Here is a 15,778-nt window from a genome sequence, read left to right as displayed (position 1 = left end):
CGAAGCAAGCATCCCGTCGACTCGGTTGTCCTCAAACCCCCGATTGCGGAAAACTCGTTGCTGGAAAGAAGAGGTCCTAGGGGAAGCAGACTCTGTGGTGGGCACCTCGTGATGGTCCTCTAGAATTCCACCGACATATATCTCTGGGTTAATATCTTCTTCAACAGTGGGACTGTGGATTGACGGTTCGGCAGACTGTTGGATCCAATTACGATAATTGTCACTTGCATCCACTTCCTCTGTGTCAGAAGAATAATCGAACGGATCAACCTCGTCTCCGCTCTCCTCAGCGCTGTAGACACTTATGGTATCGTGAGCCTCGGGGAAAAAGTTCAACGGGGGCTCCGTCTGTTCGAAGATATCTTCATCGTTAATGAAAGTGTCCGGGTCCTCCACTCGGCGCTCTCTGGCAACCTTCTTCTTGGCCAAACCCGGGCGATCCTCCGGTATATTTCGTTTTGCGGAACGTTTCTGGGCCGCAGTTTGGTCCTTTTTGTAGAACATGGCCGGAAGAACCCCGGAGCGATAGATATTCACCTGCTTGTGTCTCACCACAGCAAACCCATCCTCTGCCTCTTCCTGCGACTCATCCTCACTCGGGTAGCCGTCACTGACCACGGTGGGATCTTCAGACCCATCATCTATGTGGATCCTTCGTTTGCGGCTGGGAGTTTGTGTACCCACTTGCAAGTAATCATTCAAGCCAAAAAGTTCGTCTCGCAGGATCCGAGGCACATTTGCCAAGTCTTCATTCACTTCAATATTTCGTCCTGGCGGTAGCTGAAAATCTCCGTCCTGTGACTCGTCCAGGGTTTTCTCTGTGCTGGTTTCACCACTCGGCTTCTTTGCTGACCGCTTTCCGACATACTTTTCAATGTGGTTATAGAGGGAGTCAAGCTCATATAAGCCAGACCCCCGATTGGACCGTTTCTTTTGCTTGTACTGTCTATCGGCAGCGTCCACCAACACCTTCATCACCGCGTTGACATCCTCGTTTTCCTTTCGCATGAGCTGTTCGAACAGGTTCTCTAAGATGTGGATTGGCATGATATCGAGGTAGTCACAGACCAATTCAGCAAGGAACGGAAATCGTTGTTTCAAATTCCTCTTCCGTAGTCTTCCCGAGTAGAGACCTTCCGAGTCTAAGTAGTCTGTCAATAGCGCATCTGTAGATTCTGTGGTGAGACTTGTAGTGGATGGAAAGCCCGCGGGTGTAGTGATAAAGTCGGATGGGGAAGCATCCAAAAGCGCGTTGTTGGGTGAGGAGGGTACCTCTGGGGGCGTCGTCTCGACTGCTTCGCGGATCGATGTCTGGTTCTGTGGTTGATCTCTTTCTGGATATGCATGGCACTGTGTGGTGACTGATAGCGCGTGGGAGGAAGTTTGTTCAGTGGTAGATCCAATGTAGGAGTCACTGAGAGTCGGGGAGCTGCTCCCGCGGATTTGTTCAGGCTCAGACAACGCCTGATGCCAGCTGGTTTTAATCCGATAAGCAAGTTTCGTGGGTAGGTCTGATCTTTGGATACTGGAATAGTCACGGATATCGTGCGCAAAATATCTGTTTCTGATGATGTGAAGGAACCCGTTTGGGGAGATGTCGAGCTCTGATATCGGTGCGATTTCCACGTCCGAGTCATATATTTCATCGCCACCTCTTTCCATAGTTAGACCCGCCAGTGGAAAATGGTTCAAAGAAGCAGAGGGTGATCGGCTATACTATGTAAAACTGGTGTCCACAACCATTAACAGCAATGCCCGCTATCTGTTCTCTTGCCGTTGCCGGTTTGAAAATATGGCAGAGACGCGTCAACGTCACGGTTCTGAGATCGAATCTTTTTTTCGTGCAGGTATGTTTTGATGAGCCATCAGTGCAGGATGCCCTGTCTTATCGTACGCGCAAAAGTTGGTACAGTCTGAAGTAACGGTGTTGAAAGGATGGTAACGGCGCGCTATAAAAGAGGGGTGTTGGTATATATAACTAAATATAGATGCTAATTGAAGGATATTAAAGATCGCTCTAAAATGTTGGAATGACTTGAAATATGAGAATGGGTCATGATATATGATATGTTAAATACACTCGAAAGTTAGATATATTTAATGATAAATCAATTTCGGCACTCTGGCATTGGTACAATAAAAGATTAACATACAATAGTTACCGAGAACTGAAAATCAAGAAACCAGAAAGATTCAGAGACATTTAAACAAAATACCTGTAAGCTCTTTCAGGTCAAATAGCATAAAGCTATTATATAAACCTCCTCAGTATATGTCTGGTCAAACATCAAAGTAAATTCATGCCATGATTAAATACATCGAAGCATAATACCATATTCGCTAAGCTTCGTTCCTCATGGCCCAATGGTCACGGCGTCTGGCTACGATTTGTAACCACTTCTGGAACCAGAAGATTCCAGGTTCGACTCCTGGTGGGGAAGCTTTTCTTTTTTGCCGTTCCTTCGTGCAGGACTTTTTTTTCCGGGTAACTTTGGAACTTTGCAAATTTGCTGATTGGTCGTTTATACAGTACGTCTGCCGAATGCGGTTGAATTGTTAACGTTAGTACATAATAGCGTATACATAGAGCACAACGTTGACTTTCAGAGTATCATCGTACACACCCAATGTCTGACACCGTATACACCGACCAGAAGTTGGTTACCACTGAATATGAAGTAAGTATTAAACTGTGCGCCATCGATCCTCATGCTGGGGGATGAGATGGGCAAGTCACGATGCAATTACTAACAAGGTAGTTAATTGACAAAGATCCTCACATTGGCCGTGTCCTCAAGTTTATGAGAGCTACTGACTACTTGGAGTGGGGTGCCATGACCGTCTTGGCTCCAGTTCTTTACAACGTTGCGGCTCTCCAGCACGATGGCAGAAAGAAGTTCTCCATGCCTGCCGGTAGACCATTGAGAGCTTCGCTCTTTGTTGGGTTTATCTCCGGTTTCTTCAGCGCCTATGCGCACACCGCAATGAGATTAAGCGGTGTCAGAGAAAACGCCAGAGAGGTTAAGATGGACAGATACGAGATCAAAAAGGCTTTAAGCGAATACAGATTGCCATACGGCGAACCAACCATGGCTCCGCACTCCCAGAAAACCGCCACCAGAGCGTCCTCTTACTCTTGGAAGATGATTGATGTGTACCCATCATTCAACTGGTTCAACCACCCATACCATACCGACGACTTCTCCAAGTATTATGACGTCAGAAAGGGCGAAGAAGACTGGGGCTTTGACAGTCTCCCAACCATCTCCGAGATCAAGAGAAAGATTGCGGCCGGGAAGGAGCACCCCCAAGATTTCATTGACAAGACCAAGGAGTACTTGTGGAAGTACTGAGCTCCCCCACCCTATGATGTAGATGAAGAAGACCTATGTTCTGCGGGTGCCTAGGAGTTGGACCCCAAACATCCTACCCTATTTATTTTCTTACGCCATGCTCTTCTTGGTTTACGTGTATATTTGCATTTTATATTATTTATTAACGTCAACTTTTCGAAAATAAATCAAGGGATCGGTTTTGTCAACCGGCGGAGGTTGATAGAGCCGAACTTTATATCCAACAGCCTAGTTACGCGGCTTTTTTTTTTTGGTTGAGCTGTTACTATTTTCTACAGGGGTTTGAGATTTGAAAGCGATCTGTCACAACACAAGTGCTACAACCCCTGCACTTTTTACCTGGGCTGATATTCGCCCCTTTATATTATATAACTTATAATAAGGCAGCTCGATCCAATAAGTTCCTAGCTTTAAGCCTCTTACCGTACACCGTCTGATAACTTGGAAACTTTGCCAAAAACGGTCGGGTGGCAGGAACAGAAAACCCCTGTCAAACTTGATCCTTGTTCCGATTATACCCTATACCTATTGTGCGATAGCCATAACTAGCTAGATATTTAAGCGCCGCTCTCCTCGGGCCAGAGCCAAACTCGCCGCAAAACCCTGGCCAACTTCTTTTTCGCCCCAAAATCCGCGCAGATCGGAAACGTAAACAAATAGAAAAACAATAGACGCTCAGTCCATTTACAGATTCGCAACCCACCAGCAATACACACTACCCATTTTACATGTCAGACGAAGATTATTCCGGCCTCCCCTTGGAGGAGCGAATCATCCACAAGGTATGTCCTCAAAAAGTAGCCGTCATTCACGAGCTAACAACTAACGCTCTAGGTGTGGAAAGTGCGTCTCGGCGCCTACGAGGAGATAGACAAACAGTTTGCTGCCTCTGCCAATGAGCAGAGCGATTGCTTCCAACTATTTCTCAAAAACGGTGACCTATTCGGCAAAATCGTCACTGACAGCAACGTGGTGGCGCAGGAGGCGGGGATCCAGGCGTTGTGCACCTTCCTCGAGTACGGCGGGACACCCGCGTGCACGCGGATCCGCGGGCGCACCGTGGGACCGTTGATCGAGAAGGGGCTCGCATCGTCGCGCGCTGGCACGAAGCAAAAAACTATCAACGCATTGTTGATGTTTGTTGAGTTGGATACACCTGAGCTTATTGTGGACGAAATCCTCCCCTTTTTAAGTGCACGCTTGCCAAAGCTTGTGGCTACTGCCACAAAGGCGTTAGCTGAGATTTACGTCCAGTTCGGGGCGAAGGCGGTATCACCAAAGACTGTGATTCCGGCGATTCCAAAGTTGTTCAGTCACGCAGACAAGACCGTTCGTGCGGAGGCCACGCTCTTGACAGTGGAGATCTACAAGTGGATGGGCGTGACCCTTGAGACGGTTGTTTTTCCCGATTTGAAACCGGTCCAACAGAAAGACTTGAAGAAGGCGTTTGAGGCCGTGACCAAGGCGCCCGTCCAGCTCCGGCTTTTGAGGTCCCAGAAGGAAGCTTTGGAGGGACTGAGCGAGGCCCACGGAGACGTGTCGATGCACGACGCCGAGGAAGACGTCGACCCATTCGACATGATTGAGGCGAAGAACGTGTTGGCAGCCATGCCCGCGGATCTTCATGAGCGAATCAATTCCACTAAGTGGAAGGACCGCAAGGAGGTTTTGGAGGAGGTCCACGTGGTAGTGAATACTCCCAAGGTGGCCGATGGCGATTACACCGACTTGGCGCGAATCTTGGCCAAGTGTATGAAGGACGCGAACGTCCAGGTGGTCCAGCTCGCGGCGAACTGTACTGAGTTTCTTGCACGCGCTTTGCGCACGAAGTTTGCGCGGTACCTCAACATCCTCTTGGCCCCGACCCTTGAACGCACGAAGGAGAAGAAATTGTCGGTGACCGAAGCGTTAGCGGGGGCGTTGGATGCCCTCTTCCAGTGCAGCTCGCTCTCGGACATTCTCGAGGAAACTATCGTCTTCTCCAGGCACAAGACACCACAAGTGAAAATTGAGGCTACAAAATACTTAGCCAGATGCTTGAAGAACACCACGGTCTCGCCCAAGCGTGCGGAAGTGGAATTGATCATGACTGACATTGTCAAATTGCTTAGCGATTCCCAGGAGCCGGTCAGGGCCGCTGCCTCCGACGCCATCGGGACCTTGATGAAGATCACCGGTGAGCGCGAGTTGAATGCGTACTTGGAGAAGGTGGATGATAACCGAAAGAGCAAGATCCAGCAGGTGTTCGAGGCTGTGGAGGTCAAGTGCAAGTTCTCCACGGGGCCTGCCAAGCTGGTGAAACCAGCTTCAGCTGTTAGGACTACCGCCGCCACCAGACTCGTGAGAAAGGCCGAGGAGCCGATAGGGACTAGAAAATCCGTCACAGGGTCCATCCCGACAAAGCGAGGCGCTACCTCACCGTTAAAGCGTGACGAAGCTGCAGCCCAGAAGCCAGCCGCGGCCCGCAGCGGCCTCACCGGCCGTATCCTCACTACCGCCCCGGCCTTGCCCCCACCCAGGTTTGAAGTGTCAAATCCGCGGGATAAGGAAGAGTTGGAGGATTTGCGCGCCGAGAAGAATGCCTGGTTGAAGGAGCGCGAGCTGGCCCAGTGGCAGAAACAGGAGTTTGCCACCGAGAAGAGCCGGCTCATGCAGGAAATTGATTCGTTGCAACTGCGCAACGAAAAGCTCATGGAGGAGCACACTCACGACGTGTTGGCTATCAAGTCGAAGGATACTCAGCTCATCCGAGCAAACAACGAGTTGGACGAGATTAGAAGCGCGATGTTGCGGTTGCAGAAGGAGAATGCTGTGCTAAAGACGAGGTCGGAGGCCGGACATCCAGCAGAGCAAGGACACCCATCCGAGGCGTTCGGATCAAACGGTGCCAGCTACGACCAGAGGATGTCGGACGCATCCCCGCCTACGCAGAGTGCTGGACTCAGCCGCTTCAGTGTTGACTTGAGCTCCCGGGTGAGTGGACTCAGCATCGATGGCCACAACCCGTACGAGCAGCGGGAGAACAAATTTGCCTCCAGGGACTACCCAAAACAGCCTCTTGAGGTTGATACGAATGACGACAGTTGGAGACGGGCTGCCGAGGTCACGTCACAATTGAAGGCCCGTATTGAGAAGATGAAAGCGAGATCGAGAAGCAACATTTCGAGCTTTTAGGATGGGTGAGAAGTGGCACTTTAGCAAGAAATGAAATGCAAGTGGTACAGCCGGAGACTCAAAATTGTGAATGGTGGCTTAGACCTTCAGTCTAAGCTATGCTTTCTATTTTTTTTTTGCCAGAGAACGCCATACGTATATGTGGCTGTACCCGATGCTGTGAAAGCCATGATGCTTTCTATTTCCAGTCAGAAGAGGAACATAGTGGAAGTTTATGCCCATGGCTTGAATCTGAGTCCGGTGTGGTATTTCTCGGCTCGTAGTTTGCTGGTTATCTAGGAAGCGAGACTGTAATAATACAACCCATTATCTATCACCCTGTAGTGAGACTTCCTTCGAATCATGCACTGCGCCGTGAGAGCAGCTAGAGCTATACGAGAAAAAAAAATCTAGCGGTTTAGAACCCGTGCCATAACTGTAATATTTGCCCTTATTTGTCTTTATGGTTTATTCAGTCGGCTATTTATTAAGTCGTTAAAATGACCAACCGATACCAGTGCTAGCCCACCCGCATCGCTCGTAACCACCCTTCTCCGATAGCAGCAGGATTATAAGTGTGAACCATCTCTCCACTTACACCCACACTCATACACCAACAGGCACCGTGCACATTATGTCTTCTAAGTTAAAAATCTTAGTCCCAGTGAAGAGAGTCATTGACTATGCTATCAAACCAAGAATCAACAAAACACAGACTGGGGTCCAAAAGACGGGCGTGAAGTTCAGCATCAATCCGTTCTGCGATATTGCCGTGGAAGAGGCCGTGAGAATTAGAGAGGCCAATAAGGGTGCCGTCGAAAGTATTCACGCTGTGTCTATCGGCCCTACTAAGGCTCAAGATGTCTTGAGAACCTCCTTAGCTAAGGGTGTTGACTCTTCTACGTTGATCGACGTTGGCGACGCCGAAGTCGAGCCGTTGGTCGTTGCCAAGTTGTTAAGGAAGATAGTTGAGAGACAGCAGTCCAACTTGATCATTTTGGGGAAACAGGCCATTGACGACGATTCCAACCAGACTGGGCAGATGTTGGCGGGCTTGCTTGGCTGGCCACAAGCCACCAATGCTTCTAAGGTTGTCGTGCAAGGTGATGTCGTCACCGTCACTAGAGAGGTGGACGGTGGTGCCGAAACAATCAGTGCCCAGCTTCCGCTCATCATCACCACCGATTTGAGGTTGAACGAGCCTAGATACGCTACCTTACCGAACATGATGAAGGCCAAGAAAAAGCCATTGGAGAAACTCACTGCCGCTGACTTGGAAGTTGAGATCCAAAACCGATTGGAGATCTTGAAGGTCGAAGAGCCGGCTGCGCGCAGTGCCGGTGTCAAGGTTGCCAACGTCGACGAGCTTATTGCCAAGTTGCAGGCTGCCAAGGCTTTGTAGATAACGCGGGCTTACGATATTAAATAACTCAGACCACCCTTGCTATCACGCATAGACATTAAAGTCCCACCGTCCGTACTTACACGCTATTGAATATACGGCATCTATATAATTATGGAGTATGTAATGCGTAGGGCAGGCCGTGACAAGCAGACTCGGAAACCTGGAAAATTCCGAGGATGTGCGTTCGCGATCGACTCAGAGATAAATAGCAGCTACCCCACACTGTACTTGAAATAAACACCAGCACCATTATTCATTATGTCCACTATTGACGCCTCCTTGTCCTTTCTCACGCCTATTATTGACGACCATGACTTTGACGAAAAATCTCCTTTGGTTGTAGGTGTAACTGGTCTCCAGGGATCGGGCAAGTCGTACTTGTCTTCAAAGTTGACCACCGAATTGTCCACCAGGTATCCCGACTTAAATGTCATAAACATCTCTATGGATGATTTCTATCTCACACACGCCGACCAGTTGAAGGTCAATGCCGCCTTCCCCGATAATCCGTTGTTGCAAGGTAGGGGATTGCCTGGTACCCACGATTTGCAATTGGCCACCCAGATCTTCAGTGACTTGAGGACAAGTACTGACCGGGCCACCGTCCGTGTCCCAATATACGATAAGTCCAAGTTTGGTGGCGAGGGAGACAGGTTATCGGAAGATCAATGGCAAGTCGTATCTTCTCCGGTTGATATTGTCATCTTCGAGGGCTGGTTTAACGGTTTTCAAAACATCACACAGGCAGAGGTACAAGAAAAGTACCGCGGATCAGAGTTTTTCCACTCACATCCCGAAATCTCCACTCGTACCTTGGACACCGTGAATGATAACCTAGTTGCCTACCAGCAATTCTGGAAAATGTTTGACTGTTTCGTCCTCTTGTACTCTCCAGATTTGCAAACAGTGTATCAATGGCGAATCCAGCAAGAGCACGAGCTCATAAGCACAAAAGGCAGGGGAATGAGCGACGAAGAGGTTTACAAGTTTGTGAATAGATACATGCCGTGTTATATTCTCTACTACGAAAGCTTACATCAGTTGGGCTGCGTGGCCACCGCGAAGCGGAACTTGAATCTCTTACTTGGCCCAAGCAGGAATGTGTTGAGATCCAGCTTGGTTTAGACCTCGAAATATATACATTCTTATCTGAAGCTTAGTCATCGTCCGAAAGAAGCCTTCTTTTTTTGGTTCGATGTAGTGTAGGTGCTCTGGTTATGCTTCTTCGAGGTTTTATGTTGGTAGATTCCAACAGATTATCGATGGGATCAACCACGTCTTTCTTCCTTCCAATTTTATCTGGATATTCTTTCGTCGAGAGTGCCCTTGGCCAGCTGTAGAGAGATGTGGAATCTCCAATTGGCCGGGCCAGGCCATTCGGTTGCGAATAAGAAACGGAAACACATGGGAGAATGGAAGGTTTTGGCATTTGCGATTGCGATTGCGATTGCGTATTTCTTGGAGTAGACATATGGTATTCACGCGGTAAAGTACCCGACCTATTTCCCTGGATGTTAGGACCAGATAACTCCTCAGCGTTATTCGGTGGGCCTAGGCTCGTTGGAACTGGTTTCAATATTGGTCTCAACGATCCAGTGGACCGGGAAAGGCTATTTTTCTCGATGAGTGAAGATAACCTGGAAAGAGTGGCGTCAACAGAGTTAAACCTGCCACAGATAAGCGTGGCTTGTGTGTCTGATTTGGCAACCTTACTTTCCAACAAGCTTATCTTCGACACGAGCAAATCGAGGGTTTTGCCAAGAGCAGAAAACTGCGTTCTTCCATAGGCATCACTCTTGGCCACCTCCAAACAAGTAGATTGAATAGCCCGGGATGCTACCTCCGACGCTTTTAACACCTGATCAAGCGTATTAAGTTTGGCGTTTAAATGGTTATCCATGGCCTTGGGTAGACTAGAAAGTATACCATCCCCACCAGAAACTTCCCTCAACTCAGTTTTAAGGTCAGTAGAGAACAGCTGAAGAATTGTAGTCATAAAATCGGCACTTATACCCCCTCCACTATCGTTTGTGAGGGTGTCTATTTTCGATGATACACGGGCGAAATTTTCCTTAATCATTGCGGCTAACCTTTTGGAAGATTCCCCATCCTTTGAGGCCGCATTCAAAAACTCGGCCTGAAGTTTCTGGACAATACGGTTGGTATTTTGAACAGCATCCAGAAGATCCGCCGAGTTTTCACGTAGTGTAAGTGACTCTAATTCGAGACGAGATGCCCAGAGGATCAACAGCTTCTCTACGGAATTGGTTTCGGTATCCTCGAGGATACCTTGATCAGTGATTGAGTGTACTTTTTTGGACTGGGGGTCCATTAGAACGGATTCTTTATTTGGCCCCAGTCCTACTTTTGTCGGAGATCTGGGATCCACTCTGTCGGAAAACGTGAAAGGTCTGAGGCGCTTGTTTTTACCAGAGGATTTACAGCCTTCCATATAAGTGACATTTTTGCCTATTTTTGTTTTGGATTGGGGCTGAGATTCATGCCCTCTGCTTAGACCCTTAAGTCTGGCTCTCCGAGGGCCTGCAATTTCGAACTGAGAAGGCGGATAGAAAACCTGAGAGCTTTCGGGTGTCGGTGATGGAACTTTTGTCTCCTCATTCTCACTATAAACCGTTTCAGTATCGCTTGGGTTTATATCCCAGCGGTTTAAATCCGTGGTGGCCGTGGGATCATTGGTGCAAATCTCGTTTGGCATTTAGGTATTATGGGAAGGGATTTGGTGTGGTACGGAATGCTCAATCAAATTGCGCTACACGAGATATTTACCAACTATCCGACCTTAATTCCTATTTAAAGTCAAATTCAGGTAGGGCGAAACAAAAGGACAAGCACAAATCGATAATGTGCGGTTTTGCTGACAGTCGCCGTTTTACTGTCACATTCGCAATGTTGTGGGTGCATGCGGGAGTGTCTTAACCAGGCTCTATATTTTCATCTGCTTCACTTCATTGGGCTATTTACAGACACAAGCTCCTCGGTGTTTACGTGTTTTATCAGCCAACCACGCACCCAGTTATCCCGTATGTCCAGTTTGAAACCCTTTATTGATCGTATGTATTCGTTAGACGCTGTATCGATACATCTGATACTAACACGAGGCAGAGAAAGTTGTGGTTATCACAACCGACGGGAGACTATTTATAGGGCTCTTGAAGGGTTACGACAATTCCACAAACATTATATTGGCATCGTCGTTTGAGCGAATTATACATCCTGACGACTCCCCGGAGTCCATTGACCTAGGGCTTTACATGATTCGGGGGGACACGGTCGTGTGCATCGGAGAGGTGGATGTGGAAATCGAAGACGATACGAAATGGGATGAAGTAAGTGTGGCTACAAAAAAAGATTCAAGAACACTCTACTAACATGGTATAGATCCGCGGGGAAGCACTAAAAAGCACCAAAAATCCATTATAACCGCTACATTACCTGTATACTAGCATGAAACACTGTTCATATTACCTGTCGCTTTGATGAAAGTACCTGTTCACCAAAAACCCCTGTAAGAAATATCTTGGATTATACAGCTATGGGTATAATCCATCAGAATCCAACTTACCCATATGAAAGGTGAAATATCCTTCAATGTACCTAGATATGGATATGCCATACCCTGAGCTCTACGCATCCCTTGACTCAGACACACAATTTACTTCACCGATGAATATAGCCATTCAACTTACAATCTATATAGAGACATCGCCCATTCACTCTATAGAATAATACCATTAACTATATCTATATAAGTATCACTGAGTATACCCTTAACCATTACGCTTGCTAGTATTTCAAGTACTTCTTCTCTTCACCCACCCCGCACGTAGTCGGAATACCTGCCTGTCTCATCTTAACCGCCAACTCCAAAAGATAGTCAATCGCTTCGTTGTACACCTTCGCCTTCCACACAGTCTCGCCCCACACGTAGATCCCGTGGCGTCTGACCAACACTGCGGTAGCACCCGGGTAGTTTCTAATGGCCTCTTGCAAACTGTCCGCCAAGTCCTCCTCATGGGCGGTGTTTTCGATGATCGGGATCACTAACTCGTCAAAAAATCCCAAGTTACCGGCCTCGGTAATCTTTGGCAAGGCCTTAATCTGCTCAATGTTTGAAATACGGAACTCATCACCAAAGAGGAGCGTGCACATTACTGCACTCTGAGAGTGGGTATGGATACAAGCGCCGGCCCCTCTCATCTTGAAGGCAGACATGAACAACGGCGTGCACGCAGACGGCTTCTTGGTAATTTGGGGCACTCTCAAGTACTCTTCGCTGGCATAGTCCATCACGAACATGTTTTCCGGTACCATTCTTTCCTTTTGCACCCCGCTCGGCGCAATATAAACCTTGTCGCCCTCGGCGTTCCTGATAGAGATACCTCCACCGGTACCGGTTACCCAGCCGTTGTTGTAGAACACGGTGCAAAGCTCGGGAATCAAGTTTGCTGGGTGGGAAGGGTCTGCCGAGAGGACCAACGGGTCGGACATAACGTCAATATCGCACTGTTGGCTGCACTTACAGGACATGGTGGGTTATGGGTGGGTGTAGATCAAAATAATGAAGTTGCAAATTATTTTTATTAACCCACGCACGTGTTTGGCACGCTAATATCGTGCAGGCTACCCCACACAAGTAAAATTTGCCAGTAGTTCAACAACAAGTAGTCGTCTCTACTACATTATGGTATCCGGGGTACCGGATTTAAAAGTTTACAGTAAGCCCAATACTTGAGTAGTTGTTCACTTTTTAACGTTTTAGGCGTAATATGCGAAACTAATGAGGCCCAGACCTTGGAAGAAGACCAATAAGTTGACCGTAATACCTCAGTGTGGCTAATTGGTTTTTCTTAGAGTCTTTACCGTCCTTAGAAAAAATTCATCATGGGTTGAGAGTTTTCTAGGCACGAAATTAGTTCTGACTCTAGCCTTTTTTATTCTGGCTCGTATCACCTATTTTGTATCTTGAGCTCTGAGAGTGTTGGCATTTAGCTGTACCTCTATAACTGAGTTGTAAACCTCACAGGAGAGTATAAAAGGGAACTGGGACCAGAAAGATTTCGATACTAAATGTCACAAAACCCGTTCACGCTCACAGTTCAAGGGCCAATAAGACAAAGCTCGCCATAAGCGGGAACTAAGCTTTACATTTCTTTTTTCGACAGTGGGCCGCTGAGGCAGGTTTCGAATTCGGGAGTGGAAACATATCACGGAAACAGCAATATTTCGACCAGCTTTGTCCTCATAAGATAATACCACTATATATATATGTATACGTCAACAGCATATAGTAACGGATCGTAGGGAATAGATACGGCTCAGGCTAAACCTTCCGTCTTAACCCCTATGTAAACATAAACCAAACTGCCTGTAGCTACTCCAGTATGAAATATAGTCACAAGACAGCCTAATACACCCGCTTCTTCTGCTAAGTTCGCACTCGCAGCGCTCTCCCGTTCACCCCAATATTTCATCCACAATGTTCTTCAAAACTGGACGTCTCAAAACTGCCCTTGACGTTGCTGACAAAATTTCGGTACTCGTCGTTATCACCTCCGTCCCCTTCTCCGCTGGCCCCATGGTCTTAAACCCGTAGAGCTTGTCGGCGTGTGCGGGTAAGTCGTACATCCAGCCGCGCGACTGCAACACGTTCATGAACGCGTCGATGGTGTCCAAGTTCTTTAACGTGCGATGGGAGCCCAAGATAATAAGCTTGGACTTGGCACGGGTGATGGCCACGTTCACCCGTCGCCATTCCTTCAATAGGTCCCCCACCGAGTTGCGCTCGTTGGAGCGCACCAAAGAGATGATAATGCACTCCTTGTCCCTGCCCTGGAACTGGTCTGCCGTCAAGACATCTATTTGTTCATGTGTGATCAACCCGCGTGTCAACAATTTGAGTTGCGCGCGGTACAACGTCATGACGCCGATGGATGATTCTGGCACGCCGCATACAAGCAAGCCCTCAACGATCTGGTGAATGAGCTCCACTTCTGTTGGGTTTTCCACCTTGTCACCCATGGTCTTTTCCAACGCCGGGAGGTTATCATGGTTGAGGAACAAGACACGGTTTTCAGGCTTGAGAATCGCGTTGAACCAGCGTAAGGGGAGAGCCAGGGAGGGGTTTCCTTTGGTGGTCAGAGAGGCCCTCTGAAGCACCGGGCTTTGGACATCATTATCCAAAGAATCAGGGTGCAAATATTTATCCAGAGTGCCTCGGTTCTTGGAATTTTCATCGGCAGGTGCTTCGCCGGAACGATTACTCACTCCCCCGGAATCCGCTCCTACAAAAAAGCCCTCAATTTTCTCTGGAAAGGGGATTTCCAACACCTGGTTAGCCACCTCTTCCGACCCACATTCCAACCGCCCCTCATAGATCAACGTGTTCGAAAGTAACATGATATCTGCGCTCATCCGATACTGAAACCCCAAGTCCACCACGCTCTCCGGATACGTCTCACTAAGCGTTTTAAACAAACTTACCGACAAACCCTTCGCATCCGGATTCACCACCAACGGCGGGAGCTGGTAGTGGTCGCCAACCAACACAAACTTGTCGCAGAAGCGTAACGGCCCGAGACAGATTGGCATCGACACCTGCGACGCCTCATCAATAATGCAATAGTCGAAGTGTTTGCGATGGTTGAAGATGAGGTCCTTGAGGCCCAAACACGTAGCTGCGACTACACGCGGTGTGAGGTAAACGCGATCAAAGTCCGCCTTCGTCACCACGGGATTAGTCTCGCCGTTCGGGACAAACTTCCGCACCTCCGCGTGCACACGGTTCGCAGTGCCCGCGCGAAAGATGGGGATCCCGTCGTCTTTCAACTTGATCAAGATGTTGTCCACTGCGGAGTGTGTGTACGACGCAAGCAAGATCGTTTTGTCGTTGGCAACTAAGTAGCGGATGATCTGGGCGATTGCGGTTGTTTTGCCAGTGCCGGGCATGCCCAAGATCAAACTGTAGTCCTTCGCGCGGAGCACACGGTCGAACGCGCGAATTTGGTCGCTGTTGAAGGTGTGGTGCGCGGGCAACTCGTGCGGTAACGGCGTGGCCGCATATTCGGGCCGCTTCAAGTCCACGATCAAGCCACGGCGCTTTGCGTCGCCAATGTCAGGAAGAAAAAGGTTGATTAAGTTGTAGCGCGCGGTCGCGAGCCCGTGAAACATCTCATCCTTGTCCACGCGGTACGTGCGCGCGGCGACCGCGGCGGCGAACTGTGACGGTTCCATCAGGTGCAACGCACCGTGGAAGCGCTGGTTATCTTGGCGGTCAAAGTCCTGGAGCCGGACATCCACCGTCTCGATCCGCTTATCCGCCTGAACGGTAATGGAGGACGGCCTGATCGCGACGACGAAGCCACTGCAGATGGAAAAGTGACCGTCCTCACTCGAGATGATGACACGGTCGTGCTTGGACAACTGCGAATACAGTAACGATGGCGATGTCTTAGATGTAGGCCGCTCAAACGTGTAGAGAAAGTGTTGGGTATGGCTGCCGGGGGGTTGTCCGCCGGCAAGGCGGAGATTGCCTACACCCTTGCCGTTGATAGTCTCGCGCTCGCGCGCGGATAAGCGCCACAAGTCCTTTTTCAAGCTGTTGATGAGCCCCTCCTCCTTGGTGAGCAACGTGTCCCAGTGCTCGTAGAAGTGCTGGTACACCGGTTTGTCCAACAGCGCCGCCATGTGTGCGAACTCCTCCGGAAGTAGCCCACTATCCTCGCCGGTGCCGCCCTCCGCAAGTACGTTGTAGGTGACACACACATGCGCAGCCCAGCAGCGCGAGCACTGCGACTGCTTGACAAGTGGAGGGAGCGCGCGTGTGCCTTCTTTCAAGAACTGCGACACG

General features: G+C 48.9%; 7 protein-coding genes and 1 non-coding gene across 8 annotated transcripts; 6 read left to right on the top strand and 2 right to left on the bottom strand.

Moving 5' to 3' along the window:
- Positions 1-2,350: 2,350 nt before the first annotated feature.
- On the top strand, positions 2,351-2,441 carry BABINDRAFT_t98. Its single transcript has one exon. It is a non-coding gene; the product is annotated as a tRNA-Arg (tRNA).
- Positions 2,442-2,615: 174 nt separating this feature from the next.
- NUO1 (Nuo1p) lies at positions 2,616-3,740 on the top strand. The gene has a single exon (XM_019127949.1). The coding sequence runs from the start codon at positions 2,802-2,804 to the stop codon at positions 3,351-3,353; it is 552 nt and encodes a 183-aa protein (XP_018986966.1). The 5' UTR covers positions 2,616-2,801; the 3' UTR covers positions 3,354-3,740.
- Positions 3,741-4,081: 341 nt separating this feature from the next.
- BABINDRAFT_182737 (uncharacterized protein) lies at positions 4,082-6,820 on the top strand (the record flags this gene model as incomplete). The annotated part of the gene is made up of 3 exons (XM_019131171.1): positions 4,082-4,135; positions 4,188-6,223; positions 6,308-6,820. The coding sequence occupies 3 exons, from the start codon at positions 4,082-4,084 to the stop codon at positions 6,525-6,527; spliced, it is 2,310 nt and encodes a 769-aa protein (XP_018986965.1). The 3' UTR covers positions 6,528-6,820.
- A 304-nt stretch (positions 6,821-7,124) lies between these two features.
- On the top strand, positions 7,125-8,013 carry BABINDRAFT_159901 (uncharacterized protein). Its single transcript, XM_019127948.1, has one exon. The coding sequence runs from the start codon at positions 7,141-7,143 to the stop codon at positions 7,906-7,908; it is 768 nt and encodes a 255-aa protein (XP_018986964.1). The 5' UTR covers positions 7,125-7,140; the 3' UTR covers positions 7,909-8,013.
- Positions 8,014-8,169: 156 nt separating this feature from the next.
- BABINDRAFT_6312 (putative ATP-dependent kinase) lies at positions 8,170-9,036 on the top strand (the record flags this gene model as incomplete). The annotated part of the gene is made up of 1 exon (XM_019132401.1): positions 8,170-9,036. The coding sequence occupies one exon, from the start codon at positions 8,170-8,172 to the stop codon at positions 9,034-9,036; it is 867 nt and encodes a 288-aa protein (XP_018986963.1).
- Positions 9,037-9,051: 15 nt separating this feature from the next.
- Positions 9,052-10,681, bottom strand: BABINDRAFT_182735 (uncharacterized protein). The gene has a single exon (XM_019131170.1). It carries the CDS (start codon positions 10,625-10,627, stop codon positions 9,068-9,070), a length of 1,560 nt encoding a protein of 519 aa, XP_018986962.1. The 5' UTR covers positions 10,628-10,681; the 3' UTR covers positions 9,052-9,067.
- Positions 10,682-10,911: 230 nt separating this feature from the next.
- BABINDRAFT_159899 (U4/U6-U5 snRNP complex subunit) lies at positions 10,912-11,661 on the top strand. The gene is made up of 3 exons (XM_019127947.1): positions 10,912-10,982; positions 11,035-11,258; positions 11,311-11,661. The coding sequence occupies exons 1-3, from the start codon at positions 10,955-10,957 to the stop codon at positions 11,350-11,352; spliced, it is 294 nt and encodes a 97-aa protein (XP_018986961.1). The 5' UTR covers positions 10,912-10,954; the 3' UTR covers positions 11,353-11,661.
- On the bottom strand, positions 11,314-12,476 carry BABINDRAFT_159898 (methylthioribulose 1-phosphate dehydratase). The gene has a single exon (XM_019127946.1). It carries the CDS (start codon positions 12,457-12,459, stop codon positions 11,716-11,718), a length of 744 nt encoding a protein of 247 aa, XP_018986960.1. The 5' UTR covers positions 12,460-12,476; the 3' UTR covers positions 11,314-11,715.
- Positions 12,477-15,778: the final 3,302 nt, after the last annotated feature.

Source organism: Babjeviella inositovora (genome assembly GCF_001661335.1).
Source record: "Babjeviella inositovora NRRL Y-12698 unplaced genomic scaffold BABINscaffold_2, whole genome shotgun sequence".
Taxonomy (NCBI): Eukaryota; Fungi; Ascomycota; class Pichiomycetes; order Serinales; genus Babjeviella; species Babjeviella inositovora.
The sequence above is the reverse complement of the archived record's forward strand: the minus strand, read 5'-3'. Positions and strand labels throughout refer to the sequence as shown.